Source organism: Microcaecilia unicolor, chromosome 1 (genome assembly GCF_901765095.1).
Source record: "Microcaecilia unicolor chromosome 1, aMicUni1.1, whole genome shotgun sequence".
NCBI classification, from domain to species: Eukaryota; Metazoa; Chordata; class Amphibia; order Gymnophiona; family Siphonopidae; genus Microcaecilia; species Microcaecilia unicolor.
In genome coordinates, this window is record NC_044031.1 from 443,995,988 (window position 1) to 444,018,960 (window position 22,973).

General features: G+C 41.4%; 1 protein-coding gene across 1 annotated transcript in view; it reads left to right on the plus strand.

The window, feature by feature from the left end:
• Positions 1-22,973, plus strand: part of DOK6 (docking protein 6) — a 521,378-nt gene that overhangs the window by 368,870 nt on the left and 129,535 nt on the right. Inside the window, exon 7 of the mRNA XM_030186837.1 lies at positions 20,857-20,995. Coding sequence (XP_030042697.1) covers positions 20,857-20,995 — 139 coding nt within the window. The remainder of the gene's footprint in view (positions 1-20,856; positions 20,996-22,973) is intronic.

Genomic DNA, 22,973 nt, shown 5'->3' on the forward strand with positions numbered 1-22,973 from the left:
TAACCAGTTTTTAATCCACAATAGGACACTATCTGCTATTCCCATGACTCTCCAATTTCTTCTGGAGCCTTTCATAAGGTACTTTGTCAAATGCCTTTTGAAAATCTAGATGCACAATATCAACCAGCTCGCCTTTATCCACATGTTTGTTCACCCCTTCAAAGAAATGTAATAGATTGGTGAGGCATGATTTCCCTTCACTAAATCCATGTTGGCTTTGTCTCATTAATCCATGCTTTTGAATATGCTCTGTAATTTTGTTCTTTATAATAGTCTCTACCATTTTGCCCGGCACCGACGTCAGACTCACCAGTCTATAATTTCCAGGATTCCCTCTGGAACCTTTTTTAAATATTGACGTTACATGGGCTACCCTCCAATCTTCTGGTACCATGCTCGATTTTAAAGATAGTTTACATATTACTAACAATAGTTCTGCCAGTTCATTTTTCAATTCTATCAGTACTCTGGGATGAATACCATCCGGTCCAGGAGATTTGCTACTCTTCAATTTGTCAAATTGCCCCATTACATCCTCTAGGTTTATAGAGATTTCATTCAGTTTCTCCAAATCATCAGCTTCGAATACCATTTCTGACACTGGTATCACTCCCAAATCTTCCTCGGTGAAGACCGAAGCAAAGAATTCATTTCATCTCTCCACTAGGCTTTGTCTTCCCTGATCACCCCTTTTACCCCTCGGTCATCTAGCGGTCCAACCGATTCTTTTGCCGGCTTCTTGCTTTTAATATATCTAAAAAAATTCTTAGTATGTGTTTTTGCGCATTGTTATAGAATATGCTTGGATTTCAACATGGATCTCTAAGCACACTGTATAGAATCTGGACGTTAATTTTGGGAAGTCTGGTACTCACATGTGTAAGTGCTGGCAAATACATGTATGTTATAAGATTTGCATTTCCATGTGCATTTGACAGCATTTGAAAGGCTAGATTTTATATATGGTGCCTAAAAAACTGGCACCAAAAAGTACCCACGTAAATGGTATTCTATAAGCCCCACCTAAAGTTTGGTGCAGTTTATAGAATACAGGCTTAAGCAGAGAATGATGCATAAATTTAGGCACAGCTATTTGCACCTATGAAAATTTGGTACAAATGCCCGCACCCAAATTTATGTGCAGAGCACCATTATTCTTTAATTATGCATGTAACTCAAAGTCATGCCCCTATTCTGCCCCAAAACGCCCATGAACCTCCCGTTTCTGTGTCCCCTTTTTTGGACCATGCATAAATTTGAGGCCTGGATCCCGCACCTAACTTTACATGTGATGGTTTCAATTAATTCTAATTAGTGCCAATAACTGCTTGTTAAAAAGTCAATTATTGGCACTGATTGGCTTGTTAGTCAATAAAATTGTGCACACAAATCAAGAACACATCTAAGTTTGCATGCACAATTTTTGGCGGCCTTCATAAAATCAGGGGGAAAATGTTTAAAGTCCCGAGTGAAGTTTTTTTTCAATGTATGTCTTCCTAAATTGGCTGTTTCCGCTGAATGTGCTATACAAGTGCATTTTCTAGCTTCCTTACCTATATATATTTTTTACAAAAAAGCCCCATGTTCAGCAGATCCTTTCTGTAAAATACTTGGCAAATGTCTTAACCTGAAGGTCCCAATTCATATCTTGGTGTCACATACAACATGGGGCTTCAAATGTATGTTTTATGAACAATAAGCAAAGAAACAGACTGACATGATGAAAGGTTTAAAAAAAAAACAATCAAGAGATGAAGAAAAGAATTGATTATGTTGCAATAGTACTTGTCAAAGTCTTTTAAGATAGAAGTTTTCAACTCCAATTCTAGAGCGCTGCACATAGATCAGGTATTCAGGATAATCAGACCTGCAAATTAACCCATTAGTTTGATCAAGTGTATACAAATTTATCTGCTGAATATGCATTATTGACATCCTGAAAATCAAGCCATTGTGCAGGCCCTTAAAGACCACAATTTAAAAGCTCATGTTTTTCAAAAGAAGAGGACACCAATGACATAGAAAATGAGCACTGCCATTTTTAAAGCAGCAGTCTCATGTCAATATGAAGGGACTGCTATTAGATTTTGTTGTACTGCGCATCTATGTGTTTGCAACAAGCCCCCAGGACTACATTGAGGTTTTCTCTGAGTATAGACACTATGGACCACAGTTGCTCTCCATATCAGAGAAGTTATGCTCCCTTCTGGCAGCCATGGTAATGCTGTCTGATCAGGGCCCACTAAAGGCCTCTGTGTTAAACATGGAACCGGAAACACATTGTTGCGGCTCTGTGTGGCTCACTGTGCCATCTACCAGGCCAGTTCAGGAAGGCGTGTTTAAGCCAGAGGATCACCAGGGGAGCAGACACTCCCCAAAATGGACTTCTAATGGCAAAGACACCTATTTGTGACGCGATCTGTCATGTTTAAATTAAGCAACGGTGCTGGCGGCAGTCTGCGCTCGCTCCCCCCGCGCCCTCAACCTGGCTATGCTTCTGGTTTAAGCGGCAGGTACTGCACCACTTACACATGAATTCCACACATGTACCTCTTCCAAAACAGTAGAACATTTGCATGCAAATGATCATTAGAGGGTGCTGGTTTTATATGTGTAGGTGTTGGGAAAAGCCAGGATATACTTGTATATCCATTTTCCCCTCATCCTGCACATCTCTACTCCCTGTTTTATGACCAGGCCTGGTACATATGGAGGTGTCCCTATTTTGATACACTTCCATGTGTATCTTTCACATGAAGATTTCTTTTTATTCATGTATTTATGGAGACAGAAATCTGTTGATTTTGCTTTTGACCTACACTTGCAGACCTCTTCAAAAATAATGGAGCCTATCCACATGTTTATATTTCCACATTTATTCTCCAGCTTACACAAACTATCTAAACTTTGCCTTTTAATGTTTACAGACTAAAGAAGACTATCAGGCTTATTTTCAAAAGAGAAGGGCACCCATGTTTCAACACAAATTGGAAGATGGGCGTCCTTCTCCCAGGGTTGCCCAAATCGGCATAATCGAAAGCCGATTTTGGGCACCCTCAAGTGCTTTCCGTCGTGGGGACGACCAAAGTTCCCAGGGGCATGTCGGAAGCATAGTGAAGGCGGGACTGGGGCATGCTTAACACATGGGCGTCATCGACCAATAATGGAAAAAAGAAGGGCATCCATGACAAACACTTTGCTGACTTTACTTGGTCCCTTTTTTTTATGACCAAGTCACAAAAATGTGCCCTAAATGACCAGATGACCACTGGAGGGAATCGGGGATGACTAACTGGTCACTAACTGCCTCCCACCTTAAAGAAAAAACTTTAAAAATATTATTTGCCAGCCTCTATGCCAGCCTCAAATGTCATACCCAGCTCTATGACAGCAGTATGCAGGTCCCTGGAGCAGTTTTAGTGGGTGCAGTGCACTTCAGGCAGGTGGACCCAGGTCCATCCTCCCCCCCTACCTGTTACACTTGTGGTGGTAAATGTGAGCCCTTCAAAACCCACCAGAAACCCACTGTACCCACATGTAGGTGCCTCCCTTCACCCCTTAGGGTTATGGTAGTGTTGTACAGTTGTGGGTAGTGGGGTTTTTTTTTTTTGGGGGGGGGGGACTCAGCACACAAGGTAAGGGAGCTATGCACCTTGAAGCAATTTATGAAGTCCACTGCAGTGCCCCCTAGGGTGCCCGGTTGGTGTCCTGGCATGTCAGGGGGACTAGTGCACTACGAATGCTGGCTCCTCCCATGGCCAAAGGGCTTGGATTTGGTTGTTTCTGAGATGGGCGTCCTCGGTTTCCATTATCGCCGGAAACCGGGGACGACCATCTCTAAGGATGACCATCTCTAAGGTCGACCTAAATGTCACAATTTGGGCATCCCCGACCGTATTATCGAAACGAAATATGGACTCCCATCTTGTTTCGATAATACGGGTTTCCATGCCCCTTTGCCAGGACATCCTGTGAGGACTTCCTCAGGAAAACCTGGGCGCCCCGTTCGATTATGCCCCTCCACAAATCTCAATCTGCCTTTCCCTTAGGTTTCTTTTTTTCTGAAGTAGCAATGAGATCCTCTATTTGCTTCACTTTGTTAAACTCATTTTTTTCCCAGATTTTCCATTTCACGCTGCTTGGATTTTATTAAGATCTCTTTACACAAAAACTAAGTGCTGTCTGTAAGATGCCCTAAGGGATACCAAATGTTTTGCTACAAAGCTGCAACCCTCTTGAGACATTTAATTTCTCTCTGAATTTCTTTTGAGACCCATGACTGAATATGCTAAATCCCTTTTATTCTTATAGAAAGATCCCTGCCACAGTTGAATTAAGTACAAACCTGTTGGTATGATGCTGAAAAAAATGCCAGTTTTGCTAACTGTTCTCTCCTGAGCTTTAGTTCAATTGCTAGAACATTTTTCTAAGCCTTATAGCATGTACAATGCAGCAGGTTAGATCCATTCTAGTAGACTGGCATTTTATCACATGCCCACGTTGACTGTTTAATAAAGATTTTATTTTAAAGCAGATTTGCATTTCATGTGGTTTAGAAGATAAGGATATGTATTTACTAGTTCACATTCGCTCCCCTATTTACTAAGCCGCATGGCAATGCCGACACTCATTCAAAGTGAATGGACTGTGTCAGCACTAGCGCTCGGCAGCTGCTACCGCGCCTTAGTAAACAGGGGGGTTCAGTTTGATAGTGTGCCTTTAAAAATGAAGGTCTTGTTTTACAAAGTGGTGCTGTAGATTAACATGCAAAAAAGCTCATGGGAATGAATGGGCTTCTTTGCATTCAGTGCACTGCTGATCGGAGCATCGCTTTATAAAAGGAGCCCTAAGTGCATGCTAAATCAACTTAACATGCATTAATCTACAAATGTATTTATTTGGATTTATTTCAGGTACACTGGTATTGTCCTGTTCCTGGAGAGCTCACAATCTAAGGGGCCCTTTTACTAAAACTTAGCACACGCTAACAGACATTAGCATGCGCTAAAAGCTGCATGTTCTATTTTATACCTATGGGCCATGTGGCATAAGTGCACATTACTGTCCATTAGCGTGCAATAAGCTTTACTAAAAAGGCCCCCTAAGTTTGCACTTGAGGCAACGGAGGGCTCAGTGACTTGCGCAAGATCACAAGGAGCAGCAGCGGGATTTGAATTGAGCATCCCCAATTGTCAGCCCAATGTTCTAACTATTACACTACTCTTCCATGTTAAAAAATATTTTAACACTTTTAATTTTTTTTTTAATAAAATGAACCTGTGAAAAGAAACTGAAAAATGTCTGAAAATGGGGGAGGGGGAGGCCAAACAAACAGAAAACAAGAACAACTTTGCGCTGTGCATATCCATATTAGAAATGACCTGATAGAAACTGATCTTCTACAACTACATTCCCATACCGGTTCTCAGTAATAACATCTCTCTGGTGACTGCATGCCTGCTCTTTTCTATACTGCACATCACTGGTGAGTGAAAAAGATGCTGTTCTGCCTTATGGTTATAGAGTATATCAAGCTGTGCACACACTGTGTCATGATTTGCTCAGTGAATTCTGAAAGTAGATGAAGTACTGAAATACTATTTGTAGATATTGTGAGTTATCAGTATTTTCCATTAAACTGTTTGGGTGAGTAGCAAGATCTTATGATGTGCTGGACTCAAACTGCATGTACTGTAGGTGTTTATCATGTTAGAGGGGAAGCATCAAGTGCATAGGTGGGGTGGAGAGCAGAGGCATGGCTAGGTGGGACGCCAGGGGATCAGCCGGTCCCCCAAATGAACTTCTGCTGGCGCAAGCGCCTATTTTTCCACATGATCTATGACATTTAAAATATGCACAGGCGATGTTGGCAGTCCGCTTTCCGCTTCCCCTGAGCCCTCAACCTGGCTACACTTCTAGTGGGAGAGTCATTTGGGTTGACAAAGGAGATCATAAATTCTTTCTCCAATGGCCCGTAGTGAAGAAACCTTCTCATAAATCAATAAGGGGCCCTTTTACTTCAGGGTGGTAGGGCTACCATGTGGGTAGCGTGCAGCAAAACATCACCACAATGGGGGGGGGGGGGGGCGTGCTGAGGCGTCCTGCGGTATTGCTGGGATCAGTGTGCACCGATCCCCACACCAGAAAATAGAATTTGTTTTCTAGCACAGGGATCAAGGAGTAGGTGTGCCCTGCAGTAATCAGGTAGTGCATGGCCATCACCATGCACTGCCCGATTACTGCAGGATTAGCACGTGAACCCTTACCGCCATCTAAATAGGTGGCGGTAAGAGCTCAGGCAGGAACGGCCACATGCCAATTGCAAAACTAGTGTACGGCCACTACTGAAACAAATTACAGTTCCGTCATTTTTCTGCCACACTAGAAAGTGGCCGGAACACCTGGCAAACACACTTGCTAATCATAGCTCCGGCAACTTTCTAGCACAGCTTGGTAAAAGGACTCCTTAGTGAAGAAAATATGCAACATGGAATTCTTTCCAACTTATCTGCGTATAAATCTATGTGTCTATGTGTTGAAGGACGTGTTAGATTCAAAAGTACCAAACCCCTCAGAGAAAAGCTGCACTGGCTCCCAATCAAAGAAAGGATCACCTTCAAAATCTGCACCCTCGTCCACAAAATCATCTACGGTGTCGTCCCAGGATACATGATAGACCTCATAGATTTACCAACCAGAAACAGAATCCGATCATCACGATCATACCTAAACCTACACTACCCTAATTGCAAAGGACTTAAATACAAAACAACTTACGCATCCTACTTCTCCTACATAAGTGCACAACTATGGAATGCACTACCAAAAACTGTGAAAACAATCAATCACCATTTAAACTTCAGGAAATCTCTAAACAACAACCTCTTCAAAAAGGCGTACCCCACCGACCCATCTTAAATCTCCAAACCCAGCAACACAGCATAACCAATGATCTTACTGGACAATATATAATCTACATTCCCTTCGACCCTCCTGTTGCCTGATACACACCTACCTCATCAGACCACATTACAACCTGTATTTGTTATCAACCAAACTGGCGAATGCCATTACGGTACTATGTAAGCCACATTGAGCCTGCAAATAGGTGGGGAAATGTGGGGTACAAATGTAACAAATGTAACATCTTTGACTCTTCTCTCTCCTTCTCTGCTCATATCCAGCAGATTGCCAAGACCTGTCGTTTCTTTCTTTACAACATCCGTAAAATCCGCCCCTTTCTTTCCGAGCACTCTACCAAAACCCTCATCCACACCCTTGTCACCTCTCGTTTAGACTACTGCAATCTGCTTCTTGCTGGCCTCCCACTTAGTCACCTCTCCCCTCTCCAGTCGGTTCAAAACTCTGCTGCCCGTCTCGTCTTCCGCCAGTGTCGCTTTACTCATACTACCCCTCTCCTCAAAACCCTTCACTGGCTCCCTATCCGTTTTCGCATCCTGTTCAAACTTCTTCTACTAACCTATAAATGTACTCACTCTGCTGCTCCCCAGTATCTCTCCACACTCATCCTTCCCTACACCCCTTCCCGTGCACTCCGCTCCATGGATAAATCCTTCTTATCTGTTCCCTTCTCCACTACTGCCAACTCCAGACTTCGTGCCTTCTGTCTCGCTGCACCCTACGCCTGGAATAAACTTCCTGAGCCCCTACGTCTTGCCCCATCCTTGGCCACCTTTAAATCTAGACTGAAAGCCCACCTCTTTAACATTGCTTTTGACTCGTAACCACTCACCTCCACCTACCCTCCTCTCTTCCTTCCCGTTCACATTAATTGATTTGATTTGCTTGCTTTATATATTTTTTTGTCTATTAGATTGTAAGCTCTTTGAGCAGGGACTGTCTTTCTTCTATGTTTGTGCAGTGCTGCATACGCCTTGTAGCGCTATAGAAATGCTAAATAGTAGTAGTAGTAACAAATAAATAAAAGACATGTTTGTTTGTTTATGCCTGTGCATGTATGTGTGTGTTGGTATTTGTACATGTGAAATGTTTGCATGTGTGTGATATATGTTTGTCTGTGATCAGGAGAGAAGATGAAAGGAGAAGGCAGTTTGAAAGGTGCAATTTCTTAATCACTATGTTATAGTGAACCAGTGTATATATATATTGCAGGTACTGGAGCTGCTGCTCCCATAGAAGTGTATAGGGGCATTTTTTAAAGGGAGTTTATTTCTCTTCTGCCTCACATCCCATGTAGAAACTTCATACCTACAGCACAGAAACTTTCTCCAGATCACCTTCCTCCTTTCTGTGACTAGAACTGTCATCCAGTAATCTCTCCCCATCTTCTCATTGGCTAGATTCTACCTGTGGAGGGGCATTTTCAGCTCATAACATCCAAAATGGATGCCCATCTCACATGAGATGGACATCCATGTACTGAGGACGTCCAGCATGAACAGCCATTTTACAAACTGGAATGTCCAACATATGAATGGCAAAAAAGCAAGGACAAGAATATCTGTCTAGCAGTAGCAAAAGAGCAGCCTACTGGTTGGTGCACTGGACCCAGGTTCAAATCCCATTTTAACTTTTATTTTGTAATTGTGAGCCCTCCAGGAACAGAAAATACATACTATGCCTGAATGTACACCACTTAAATAGCCTTCTGTTGACTTATATATTTAGGTACAGTAGGTATTTTTTCTGTTTCTAGAGGGCTCAAAAGGAAAAATAAGAGTTAAAGTGAGATTTGAACCTTGGTCCCTTGGGCTAAAGTCCACTGCACTAACCACTAGGTTACTCCTCAGCCTTGCTTCCTGTTTTGCTAAGAATGACCATAATACCTGAAGCTATCATGGAGTCTGGTATCCCCTTTTAGTTTCACTTTCAGGGGAGAAGGAGTGAGAACGGCAACCACGGGGGGATTAAGGAGGTGTCATGACTTAATCCTTCCAGTGGTCAGCTGCTCAGTCAGAGCACCTTTTTTGTAACCTGGAAATGACTGAAACAGGTGTAACTTAGGATGTCCTTCATTTCTTCCCGTTCAGTAATTGCTGTTGGATGTCCTGACTATGGGCCCTCCCTAGTCTCGCTCAAAACATGCACTCGACATACCCCTAATGTGCCCCCTTGCTATTTGGACATATTGCAGTGTTGGAGGTTCCTTTTCTGCTTTTGCAAAATTGGGGTTTGGATGTTTTAAGCACATGGACACCTATTTAAGCATTTTGAGATGTCCATATGCTTCGAAAATAAGCTCCACAGTTTTTGCTGCAAATTACAATAGAAGCAAGCAGGGCAAGCTCACTCACACAGGAGATTGCATGTGTGTCGGGGGGAACATGGAATAGAGAACTGCAGATAGAGGTTTTAAACTCATAAAAATGTCTACATGTTACCCATGATCTGGACATTAATTTAAAATTCTGCTGACTTCCAAAAAAAGCTAGATGCTTTGTAATCATGAGCTTCTCAGTCCTGAACACACCTCAGCAAGTTCCAAGTATGTGCAAAATTGCCAATGGCTTAATCTGGCCCTACCCATGGCATATAGAGGTAGTTGTGAGGTGCTAGTTTTGAAGGTGGGGCAATTTGTGGGGGATGAGGCAGCTGCAGGGGCATGGGGCAGTTTGTGAGGTAGTTAGCCAGTTTTGGGGGTAGGGTTTTGGAATGGGGCAGTTTGCAAAGTAGTGAGACTGTTGCAAGAGGTAACTTTAATGGTGGGGCTGTTTAGTGGTGGTGTGGCAGCTGCAGGAGGTAGTTTTTGGATGTGGGCAAGTAGCAGAGATAGTTTGGGGGGATATGGCAGTGTGCTGGGTGGTAGGGGAGTTGCAAGGTGGTAGTTTGAGGGAGGTAAGGAGAGTTTAGGGATGTGGAAGAGTAGAGAATTCTTTTTTAAAACTGTCTTGCCCTGTTCTCTAACTGCTATATTTCACACTAGCAAAGTTTCTATGTTTCGGAAGCTAGAACTCTTTTTCCCATAGAAATGCATAAAGCCATTTTGAGGGGTTCATTTCTCTGACACTCCTGGTCCAATATTGCCCATTTTTGAAAATGTGTTCTGCAGTGTCCCACCTCCTCCACTGATGAGACTTCCAGTTTACTTATGGGTGGGACGTGGCAGAGGGAAGCTCCTGGAGCCATCTGGTGTGAGTCACTGTGAGTGTCAATAAAATAAGTTGAAAGGACTGTGTGTGCTGGGAAGAAAAATGCAGAAGTACTGGACCCACAGGAGGAGGGAGGGAAGAGAAGTGAGAAAGAGATGCCAGATGATGACAGTGAAGAAAAAGGGGGAATGCTGAACCTACAGTGGAAGGGAGGCTGCGATGATGGACATAGAGGGGTGCGGGAGGAAGAGAACGACTGAAGCTTAACAGCAGCCTATGTTGATAATTCCTCCCCCCCCCCCCTTTCGAGCCTAATGCAGCTTGATAACTTCCTCCCTTAAATGTTTATCATGCATAGATGTCTAAGTTTCAATTTTACAAAGCTGGGATTTGGATGACTAAAACTACAGAACGACCAAATGGCAAGAGGGTGTGGTCTGGGCATGTTATGGGTGGGGCTAGGGTGGACCCAAAAAACAGACATTTATTCCACCTTTCAGAAGGGGAATGAATGTCTGTGTCCAAAAAGATGGATGTTCAGAGTTAGACCTGATTTCAGAAAAGTGCCCCTGTTGAGCAGTGTTCCACTGAAAGGATTAGGGGTGGTCACTTCCTTCATCCCCCCAGTGGTTAGTGTACCCCTGAAAGCAAAAAGGGCTCTATGACAGCTTTAGGAGAAACAGGACAACTACGGAGGTCTTTTACTAAAGATTAGCTTGAGTTATCTGCAGCAGGGCCCATTTTATTCCTATGGACACTGTGTCCATAGGAATAAAATGGGCCCTGCTGCAGTTAACTCAAGCTAATCTTTAGTAAAAGACCTCCTATGTTTCTAAAATGGCTGACATGTTCCATTTATTTATCAGTACATAAACCTCTATGTTGCTATTACATAGCAGAGAATTTCATATGCTGCCACAAAGATGTTTGTACACCTATGTTGCCCTGTTGATATTTTTATATGTCTATTTTTCTAAAATGGGTGTTCATGCTGCACGTCACTGGCATATTAACGTCCATTTCACCATATATTTTAGAACAGTCTCTATGCTGGCAGACTCTCTTTGTAAGATACTAGCAGAAATTCAGTTGTCCCAACTTGGACATTTAAATTCCAATTTGAATGTGCTTTCTAAAATATTGCTTTGTACTGTGAGTGCTTCAAAGTTGGGTTAGAAGAATGACTAGAGGCATCTGAAGTATGTTCACTTTGAAACATGTCATGTGTACAAAGTGCCTGTAAACATTTGTAACTGCTTTTTCTTCTGGTACTTTTTCATTCAAAATAATGCACATAAATGTATACCCACTGCCAAGAATGCCTCGTCTAATTGTGGCTAAAGTTAACACACAGACTTTTAGCCATATTGGGATAAATTCTATAAATTGTGCCTAAAAAATCAGTACCAAAAAACCACATGCATAGCACCATTCTATAAACCTCACCTAAAGTTAAGCTCGGTTTATAGAATACGCTTACTGTAAGTGTCCAGTGTCACAACTACATTAAGTTGCAGCCATTTACACCAACTAAAACATGGAGTAATTGCCCACATCTAAGTTATGCATGGATTGGGCATATTCTATAACAGTGTGCATATTTTTTTAGGAACACCCATGACCCGCCCATGCTCCTCCCATGGCCACACCCCCTTTTGAGATCTGTATAATAGAATTTGCATGCATCACTTTATAGAATATGCTTAGCAAGTTGTGCATATAAATTCTAATTAGTGCCATTAATTGCTTGTTAAATGGCCAAATGTTGGCACTGATTAGCTCGTTGATCAATTAAATTGTACGTACAAATCAGAATATGGTCAGGTTTGCACGCACAACTTAAGTCACACTATATAGAATTTGGGGGATTGAGTCAACAATTTTGAGACAATTAACATGGGTAAAATGTTTGTAGTCACTTCTAAATCACTTTGAGAAGTGCCCTTGGTATATCTTGGTATAGCCATGCCCCATTATCTGTTTACTATGAAAGTCTTGTGAAAGAGTTGTCTCCTATAGACATTATTTAAAGATTTTTATCTGAATAATCATAATTATATTGAAGGAATGGCACAGAGCATAGCATAGGATGAAGACAACGTGGTTAAAGGTAATTCTATGTCACCAAGCTCAGCTATCAAGAAAATAAAAAAGCTTCCTGAAATAGATGAAAAAAAAAAAGAAATAATAATTTACGTCCTCAAAGGAGTAAAGGGACAAGCTAAGTTTTTCAATTGATATAAAGTTTACAAATTGTCTGAGAAGGACCAAACAAATATTTTACCAAAGGAAGATAAAGTGGCCATTCCTTGCACACAGTCTGAAAACCAGTGAACAGAGGGGTTATGTTAAATGCATTAGGCATGCACAGATTGGATTCACTTCTAACCCCAGAGAAATATCTGATGCTTTTGCAATATTATTCTCCAATTTATGTACCTCAATTTTAAACAAATCAGGACCTAAATGAGGAATTCCTCAATGATTGCCCTGTAAAGAGAATTTCAGATGTAGACTGAATTCTGGAAAAAGCAATTTCTGATCAAAAGGTTTTAGATGTTATAAATGGATTTTAGGTTGGGAAAAGCCTCAAAGGATACTTTTTCCTGACATTTTGTATACAATGTTTAGACTACTAACATTTTAAAACAACAAACATTTCTAATAATGTGCAAGAAGAAATTCATCCTCCAGAATCCATACTACTAGTCATATGCTGGAATCTTATAAATCTGTCAAAGAGCCAAAGGAATATTGATCTTATGACCCCTATATCAGTGTTAATTGTGATATTAAATCTTTGCAAAGGTGCTAGTGAAAAAGCTGAAACACTTTTTTTCATGAAATGGATTCATAGAGATCAAATGGTGCTGGGTGTCAAATAATATTATAAAATCCATTTACTTAATTCAGGGTTCCTTTTACTAATCTGCAGGGGAAAGGGCCCTGCGGTAGCAACGGGGGACGCTTTCCCATCGTGCCAGAGCCCTTTTTACCGCAGTGGGTAAAAAGCCTCTAAAAAATGGTCCATGCGGTAAGATTACTCACTTAGAGACCCTTTCACAAAAGCTTAGTGCATGCTAATGGACATTATTGCACACTAAGGGACCCTTTTACTAAAGGGTTACCATGCAGCAATGAGCTTGTTGTGTGGCAACCCGGATCTACCTCTGACCCAACGCAGCCTCTGGCGGTAGTTTCGCCTCAAACGCATGCCATTTCCATTGCAACGAAAAATATTTTTGTAATTGTTACCGCTGGGTTACAGCAGGAGCCCTTATCCCACCTCAATGGGTGTGGTAAGTGCTTTCCGCCACATGGCCACATACTAACAGTAATCTTATCGCATGGCCATTTTAAAGGGGCTTTTTACCCGCTGTGAGAAAAAGGGCCCTGGCGCATAGGAAACATGGCCCCTGCCACTACCGCAGGTCCTATTTAACTGCAGCTTGGTAAAAGGACCCTCTCAACGCTGCACATCTTATTATTCCTATGGGCCACGTGGCACTTAGAACACACTAATGTCTGTTTGCATGTGCTAAGACTTAGTAAAAGGACCCCTTAGCAAACAAAACTAGGAATGATGAAAAGAAATTAAACAATCATTTTGCATTTCTGTTCTTAAAGATTTCTGGTTTAGGGAATGATTGTTTGAAATGGAAATAAAGTTTATAATCATTTCAAGGCCGCAGTCCGGGTTAATGGGATTTTGTTTGCAGTTTTTTACATTATATAGAGGCACAGACAGGACTCTCCTGTATCTCCAATTGATTTTTCCAGTCGTCAATTGAGCCATTTGCAATGAACATTAGACTGCAACCATCTGTAAAGGTGTTAATGGTGTAGAGCAAAAAAAAATCACTTTATTTGCTGACAGTATTTTAGGAGGTGATTTTTTTTTTTAACTGCCAGCAGTGATGAAAAGAACACATATAATTTTCATTCAGTGCACATGGCAGGATTTTCAAAATGAAAGAGATGCACACTTTCACCTTAAAAATCATCCCAGGAAAAGTAGCCTCTGCTGCTAATAGATGGCAGTTTATAAAATAGGGCAACTACACATAAAAGTGGCCAACAACTCCACATGGAATCTTCTGGGTCCATGCTGTTGAGTTTTTCCAAAGTCTATAAGGTCCTTTTACTAAGCTGTGGTAAGAAATTGCCTTACAGCCCCCTTACACGGGTCTTTCCTGTGTGCTAGGCCATTAAAAAGGGCTATTTTCCATTTTTTCAATATATGATTGGTGCTTTAATGTTAGCATTAGTGAGCAGTTATTTACAAAAATTTGTGCACTTGTACTTGCCGCCACCTATTTTTGGAAGTAGTAAGGGCTTCCGCGTTAACTGTGTATAAACCAGTTATTCGGTAATGTAGGTGCTCAATATCTCTGAACACATGTGAAGTCTGATTTTGCATAAGTTGTCTAGATCAGAAATAGAACATCCAAGTTGGGATATTCACAATTTCTAGCCTTTTTAAAATAGGTCTGAACTAGGAGCCTTTTGTAAAATTGGGAGATACATTTTAGTAATATATACACTTGTACAAAAAGAGCAGCTTCATTCTGAGCCGTATCCCCCCCGAATTCCATAAAAGTCACTAAAACTTATAAGTGCAAATTTGGGTGCATGTGTAGTGAAGGAGTGGCCTAGTGGTTAGGGTGGTGGACTTTGGTCCTGAGGAACTGAGGTCAATTCCCACTTCAGGCACAGGCAGCTCCTTGTGACTCTGGGCAAGTCACTTAACCCTCCCTTGCCCCATGTAAGCCATATTGAGCCTGCCATGAGTGGGAAAGCACGGGGTACAAATGTAACAAGAATAAATTTAATGGAATAACAAGCTAGTTAGTGTTTATAATTGGTTTATTAACAAGTAATTATTGGCACAAATTAGATTTAATTGGAATATACATGCATAAATGTAGGTACGGAATCCGCACCCAAATTTTAAGTCTGAGTTCAAAAAGGGGATGTTGAAATGGGAGGGTCATGGGCAGAACAGGGGCATTCCTAAAATTAACATGCGTAGTTATAGAATAAGGGGGAAATGCACCTAATTTAGGTGCAAAGATTTGCACCATGTTTTGAGTTGGTGCAAATGGCTGCACCTAAAGTTAGGCCCAATTCCAGAGTATAAGCACTATTCTATAAACCACACCTAACTTTAAGCGCAGCTTATAGAATAGCATTTTTTTTGCACCATATATAGAATTCAGTCCTATATGAGTAACCAGCACTTATGAAGGTAATTCTATAAAGAAGCATGTATGTATATATATATATATATATATATATATATATATATATATATATATATATATATATATATATATATATATATATATATATATATATGTATATATATTTTTTTTTATTTATTTATAGGCAATCCGGAGGTGCCTAGTGGGATCCTTTTCTATGTGGATGCCTACTTTCCTTTATAGAATACTACTGTATCCAGGAATGAATTTAGGCACATCTATTGTTTTTTGCAACTTTTGCTGACAGACGTGCTGTATGTTAGCTCTACATTTCGGACACAATTTTACCTATGTACTGTTGAATGTGATCTTGGAAATACCATTTGCCATCACACAACCTTCAATACAAGAATCCTGAAGCAAGCGCTTTGGCACCGAAACACAGCAGCTGTGTCGAGTCTTTTGGTTTTCAATAAAGATCTTTTTTTTTTTACAAGCGTCTCCCTCAGTTCCTTTAAGAAGAGCCAGATTACCCTACTCTTTGGACTCTTTCCTTGTTGACGCTCATAGGATTTGAGTGTTCCTCCACTTTGAATGGTTAAATTTAGGCACAAGCATTCATAGAGTTGGTGCAAATGCTCACACCTAGATGCAGGAGATATGCACATAACTTATAGTAATCTGTAAATTACATATAAGCATGCACCCTGCCTCCCCTTATCCCAGACTCAGCCCATGTGAACCCTCATCTGCAAAGCAACGCATACTTGTACAGAATTTTGCATAGTGGGATTACATAAGTACATAAGTATTGCCATACTGGTAAAGACCAAAGGTCCATCAAGCCCAGCATCCTGTTGCCAACAGTGGCCAATCCAGATCACAAATACCTGGCAAGATCCCAAAAAGTACAAAACATTTTATACTGCTTATCTCAGAAATAGTGGATTTTCCCCAAGTCCATTTAATAATGGTTTATGGACTTTTCCTTCAGGAAGCCGTCCAAACCTTTTTAAAACTCCGCTAAGCTAACCGCCTTTACCACATTCTCTGGCAACAAATTCCAGAGTTCAATTCTTGTTAATTATGCGTGTGTCTATCAATATATACACATAAATGATTGGAATGCTGACATTTATGTGCACACTTACCACCTAACTTTATACAGTTCCTTATAAAATTACCTCCTATATGTGTAGGTGGCTATTTTTGCTATCTATACATGTAAGTAGTAGCATTTATAACTGTCATATTTAATATAAGAACTAAAAACTGTAATTATAGCCAGGTGTCCCAACAAATATATTAGATTTACTTGGAAAATTAAGACAGGCTTCTGAGCATATTGTTTCCGTGATACCATACGCTCCGGGCATCCATAAGGTTAAGCATGCAATTATGAAACAATGGCATTCCTACCAAAAATAACAGTTTGCTGGCACGTATGCGTGCTTTGGAAGAGGTACAAAAGCTGGCAGGGGGAAATTTTAAAAAATATACATGTGCTCCCATGCAAAATCAGGAATAGATCCATATTATTGAATCACTTAAACCATGTCGAGGATACACCCCCTTAGAATCTAGCATGGTGCAGCATCTAAATGTGTAAACAGCAGCACTGTAAAACTGACATTTTCATACATATGCTTTTTACAGGTGTAAATTCAACTATTTTCATCTGTATATGTGGCACTACTCTTTGAAAATGATCTCCTAAATGTTTTTGCATCACTAATTAAGTGATGTTTCAGCTTGCCTACTAAATTAATTTGTAAGCCTGTGCTTTGTTGCATAAGGCCCAAGTGAAAGGTCATAAACTACATTTGTAAATTGCTTTGAAAGGTCTTTATTTTTATGAGGCAATTGAAGTGTGTATTCTATATACATATCTGCCTATTTAATTGTACCCTAGAATTATTAATGTAAGCAATGAATTACATAAGTACATAAGCACTGCCATACTGGGACAGAGCAAAGGTTCATCAAGGCCAGTATCTTGCTTCCAAGTACCTGGTAAGATCCCAAAAGAGTAAACAGATTGGCTAATGAGCTATTAGCCATCAATATTTGGATTCTAAGCAATTATTGATGTCAATAAGCACCAATTAGGATTTGCATGTGCAACTAGCTAGGGTCGCCAAGAGAGGAGCAAAATTCCCCAGGTCCAGCCTCCAAGGGAGAGTCCCAGCACTGGCAAGCTTGCTTCTTCTGGGTCTGTCTCTCCTACTCCTGCATGTTTGCAGGGACCCGGATGATTGCATATTAAAGCGATATTGTGTTAATGCAATCGTCCAGGTCCCTGCACACACGCAGGAAAGAAGATGATAGACAGAAGGATTGACTCACACAGGAAGGTAGGGGGTGGGCAGAGGTGGTAGCTTGAAAATGTGGTGGTGCGCTTAGCTTGAAAATGTGGTGGTGTGCTGAATGTGGGGGGGGGGGCGTGGCTTGGTAGCCCAAGTGGGGGGGCAGTGGCGAAGGAGGACCTGTTTCTGCTCCATCTGTGTCTCTTGGTGGCTCTGCATCTGGCTGCATGCTATTCTATAATGCTTGGCTTCTACATTCCATAATGAGCAATACAGGAGTGGCGTAGCCATGGGAGAGGGCATGGGCAAGATTGTAAGCTCCTTTGAGCAGGGACCGTCCTTCTTTGTTTATTTTGTACAGCGCTGCGTAACCCTAGTAGCGCTCTAGAAATGTTAAGTAGTAGTAGTAGCATTCCAAAAAGTTGTGCACAATGTTATAGATTGTTGGGTTTCCTCGCCAACTTGAGTGCTGGGATTTTACACCAGGTTTCAGCAGGCATAAGTCTGGCACCCATAGCTGGGCACAGGAGCTGGCAGTAAGCGCTGTTCTATGAAGGCCACATGCTCGTAATAGAATACCGCATAGCACTGATTTTTTTCTGGCACCCATTTTTAGTAATATACTAATCAAATTTCTGGGTAACCTATAAAGATCAGTTTCTAATATCACAATTGATAGACTGGTACAGAAACCACAATGAAGATATACTGGTATCACAAAAGTTATGTTCGTAGTTAAAGAATGCGCCTGGATTTCTTTGCGGAAATCTAGGCGCACTATATAGAATACCCAGGTAAGAGGGTAATAATATAAAGTATACGGGAATACTTACACTTCAGTTACACTTGTACGTTATTAGAATAATAGCATATACACACATTTGTGCTTCTATGTACATATGCCAAAATTGTGTCTAAGCACTATACTATATGTACATATATTACAAAGCATGTATTTTACAGGTAGGTGTACACATAGGTGGAGTCTAGGCAGAGCATTGGCGGGATCCACACTTAGGTGAATAACTTGTAGAATACTATGAATTACACACCTATTACCAGAACGAAGGCTAAATCCAGAGGTCAATACTGGCTAAATCCAGAGGTCAATATTCCATCCTAATTCTTCTTGATCTTTCCGCTGCTTTTGTCGATCACAGCATACTTCTCAATACCCTGTCCTCACTTGGATTCCAGGGCTCTGTCCTTTCTTGGTTCTCTTCCTACCTCTCCCTCCGCACCTTTAGTGTTCACTCTGGTGGATCCTCTTCTACTTCTATCCCTCTGCCTGTCGGCGTACCTCAGGGTTCTGTTCTTGGTCCCCTCCTCTTTTCTATCTACACTTCTTCCCTTGGTTCATTAATCTCATCCCATGGCTTTTCCTACCATCTCTATGCTGATGACTCCCAAATCTACCTTTCTACCCCTGATATCTCACCTTGCATACAAACCAAAGTTTCAGTGTGCTTGTCTGACATTGCTGTCTGGATGTCTCAACGCCACCTGAAATTAAATATGACCAAAACCAAGCTTCTCATTTTCCCCCCCAAACGCACCTCCCCACTCCCCCCGTTTTCTATTTCTGTTGATGGCTCTCTCATTCTCCCTGTCTCCTCAGCTCAAAACCTTGGGGTCATCTTTGGCTCTTCTCTCTCCTTCTCTGCTCATATCCAGCAGATTGCCAAGACCTGTCGTTTCTTTCTTTACAACATCCGTAAAATCCGCCCCTTTCTTTCCGAGCACTCTACCAAAACCCTCATCCACACCCTTGTCACCTCTCGTTTAGACTACTGCAATCTGCTTCTTGTTGGCCTCCCACTTAGTCACCTCTCCCCTCTCCAGTCGGTTCAAAACTCTGCTGCCCGTCTCGTCTTCCGCCAGGGTCGCTTTACTCATACTACCCCTCTCCTCAAGTTGCTTCACTGGCTCCCTATCCGTTTTCGCATCCTGTTCAAACTTCTTCTACTAACCTATAAATGTACTCACTCTGCTGCTCCCCAGTATCTCTCCACACTCGTCCTTCCCTACACCCCTTCCCGTGCACTCCGCTCCATGGATAAATCCTTCTTATCTGTTCCCTTCTCCACTACTGCCAACTCCAGACTTCGCGCCTTCTGTCTCGCTGCACCCTACGCCTGGAATAAGCTTCCTGAGCCCCTACGTCTTGCCCCATCCTTGGCCACCTTTAAATCTAGACTGAAAGCCCACCTCTTTAACATTGCATTTAACTCGTAACCACTTGTAACCACTCGCCTCCACCTACCCTCCTCTCTTCCTTCCCGTACACATTAATTGATTTGATTTGCTTACTTTATTTTTTGTCTATTAGATTGTAAGCTCTTTGAGCAGGGACTGTCTTTCTTCTATGTTTGTGCAGCGCTGCGTACGCCTTGTAGCACTATATAAATGCTAAATAGTAGTAGTAGTAGCACACATTTACATCAGATCAGACCTAAATTGTAGGCACTTATTTTCAGACCTAAGCTAGTGTTCTCTAAGGAAAAGTAGGCACCTATACTCCTTTATAGAATAGGATCCTACCATTCTCCCAACTGGGTACCTACTTATAGGCACCAGTTTTAGAATTATTCCCTAAGTGCTGGATTGTACTGTATATAAGGTGCAGCGAGTAGCACATGGCCAATGTACGCAGACTATTCAATTGAGTACGAGTCAATCAGTGATGATAATTGGCCAATACAAACAAATTATCATCACTAATTGGCCATAATTGGAATTTATGTGCGCTTCTTTATAGGCGTATTCTAGAAAGAGGCACGTGTAAATTCCAAGATGTGTAGCTGAAAAATGGGCGTGGTCATGGGAGGAGTGTGAGCATGTCAGGTGCATTACTCAAATTTACATGCGTTGTTATAGAATTTGGGGGAATGCTCCTACATTTAGCCGCGGGTATTTGTACCAGGTTTTCAGTGGAGTAAATGGCTACACCTAAATGTAGACGTGTTCCCTAGTCGTATGCTCTATTCTATACAACTCAACTAACTTTAGGCTTCTTATATAGAATAGCGCTAGGCATGTTAATTGGACATATTTACATTTTACACACCATTTACAGAATCTGACCCAAACTGCTTAATGCACTTTTCGTAAGTAGGGCCCTTAAATGAAGTAACTATATTAAAGTGAGTAACTTGAGCTCAACTATAAACATTATTCCAACAAGCAGAAGAGGATAAAGACCTCTGCTGTAAGAATTTTCCTTCAGCTCTTCTTAATGCAGCAAAAATGATCTTCTTTTGTGCTTTTCCACCATAGAATGTGTGACACGGGAGAGGGGCTGTTCACCTTTCAAACGAGGGAAGGAGAGATGATATACCAGAAAGTGCATTCTGCAACACTTGCAATAGCTGAGCAACATGAAAGACTGATGTTGGAAATGGAGAAGAAGGCACGGGTAAGTCTCCCACCTCCACTTCATGTCTTACAGACTGATGTTAATGCTGCCAAAAGACAGAAGGCTTCCAATGTTCAGTTTTAAATAGTGGCAAATGAATTTGCTCCTTTGTAATGTTATCACTTGTGTAACATTATCAACATTTTTGTACTGAGGGGAAAGGGAGTGGGACTTGGTGTACCACCTTTCTGTGGTTACAATTAAAACAGTTTATACATTGTATACAGGTACTTATTTTGTACCTTGGGCAATGGGGGGTTAAGGGGCCCTTTTACAAAGGCATGAAAGGGCCTATGGGCATCCAGTATGCGCCAAATCGGCATTACTACCCAATGACCGTATGCCCTGGGCAGTAATTCTGAATTTGGCGTGCGTCAGAAATATGCGGTAGAAAATATTTTCTATTTTGTACCACGTGACGCTTACCCAGTGGTAAACGGCAGTAGGCACACACTGCATGCCTACTGCCCGTGCAGCTTGTGAGACCTTACCGCTAAGTCAATGGGTGGCAGTAAGGTGTCAGGTCAAAAATAGGATGTGTGCTGGTTTTTATTTTGCCGCACATCCATTTTCTAGCTCCTTAAAAAAAAGGCCCTTTTTCCAGGACATGGTAAAAAAAACTGGTCTGGTGTGCACCCAATGACTCGCTCGCACTGCTGCAGGTCACGTTTTGTCATGGCTTAGTAAAATGACCCCTGAATGATTTACCCAGAGTCACAAGGAGCTGTAGTGGGAATCAAAACCAGTTCACAAGGCTCAAAGTCCACTACACTAACCATTATGCTATTCCTCCACTGAGTAGTGTTAGAATACAAAGTTGCTTCTATAATAAACAAAACTACAAAGTACCTAAACCTATCCATATATTTGAATGTATAATATAATATGTATTTTTATGTTTACTTCTCTTTATTAAGCATATAACAAGCAATGAGCTATGAAACAATGAACTCAAAAGGTATGACAATGACACTGTATAATTGTTCAAGAAACAATAGTGTATATAAAATTCCAGGAATGAAACCTCCCCTAATATGCATTTTAAAATTAACTTTGTCCTAAAATAAAGCAATGTGATTCAGGTTAGGGTGGTGGACTTTGGTCCTGGGGAACTGAGGAACTGAGTTCAATTCCCACTTCAGGTACAGGCAACTCCTTGTGACTCTGGGCAAGTCACTTATGCGTCACTTTGAGCAGGGACTGTCTTTCTTCTATGTTTGTGCAGCGCTGCGTACGCCTTATAGCGCTATAGAAATGCTAAATAGTAGTAGTAGTAGGCAGGTCTGCAGCGTAAGCTTTCCCAAATAGTAGAGACTTTTGGAAGGCCAAATGATCTTGAATAGATTTTACAGATTTTGGTATACCATTCCACGAGTGAGCGCTAACAAAGGGAAAGGTGAATGCGTCACTTATGCCCCATGTAAGCCGCATTGAGCCTGCCATGAGTGGGAAAGCGCGGGGTACAAATGTAACAAAAAAAAAACGAAACACTGTAAAGTCCATCATTAACTCTCCACAAACAGTAAGAATCAAACCTCCAGAATAAATTCCACTCTGGAAAAATGGGATTCGTAGATGAATGGAGTTTTGCTATTAATTCGGCTATCTCATTTTTGCAGCTCTGTTTTGCACTTTGTTTAGGGATAACGATTAAACTTTTCAAAAAGGCCCCATGGCAGCATGGCTAGCAGCTGCCTGCAGGACCTCAAACAAATGTGGCACATGAACACACAGATTGCAGGTAAAAGTCAAAATACTTTATTCATCCATTATGCTTTCTAGAAGAAGGAACATACCCTGCAGACAGAACATGGACCGAATTCGAAATACTATCAGAAGACCTCATCTCTGAAACTCTCAAAAGATATGCCAAATCCCACTGCAAACTAGACACGTGCCCAAATAACCTCATGAAATCTGCTCCTCAACAATTCATAACAGACCTAACGAACCATGTGAACTTCATGCTACAAAATGG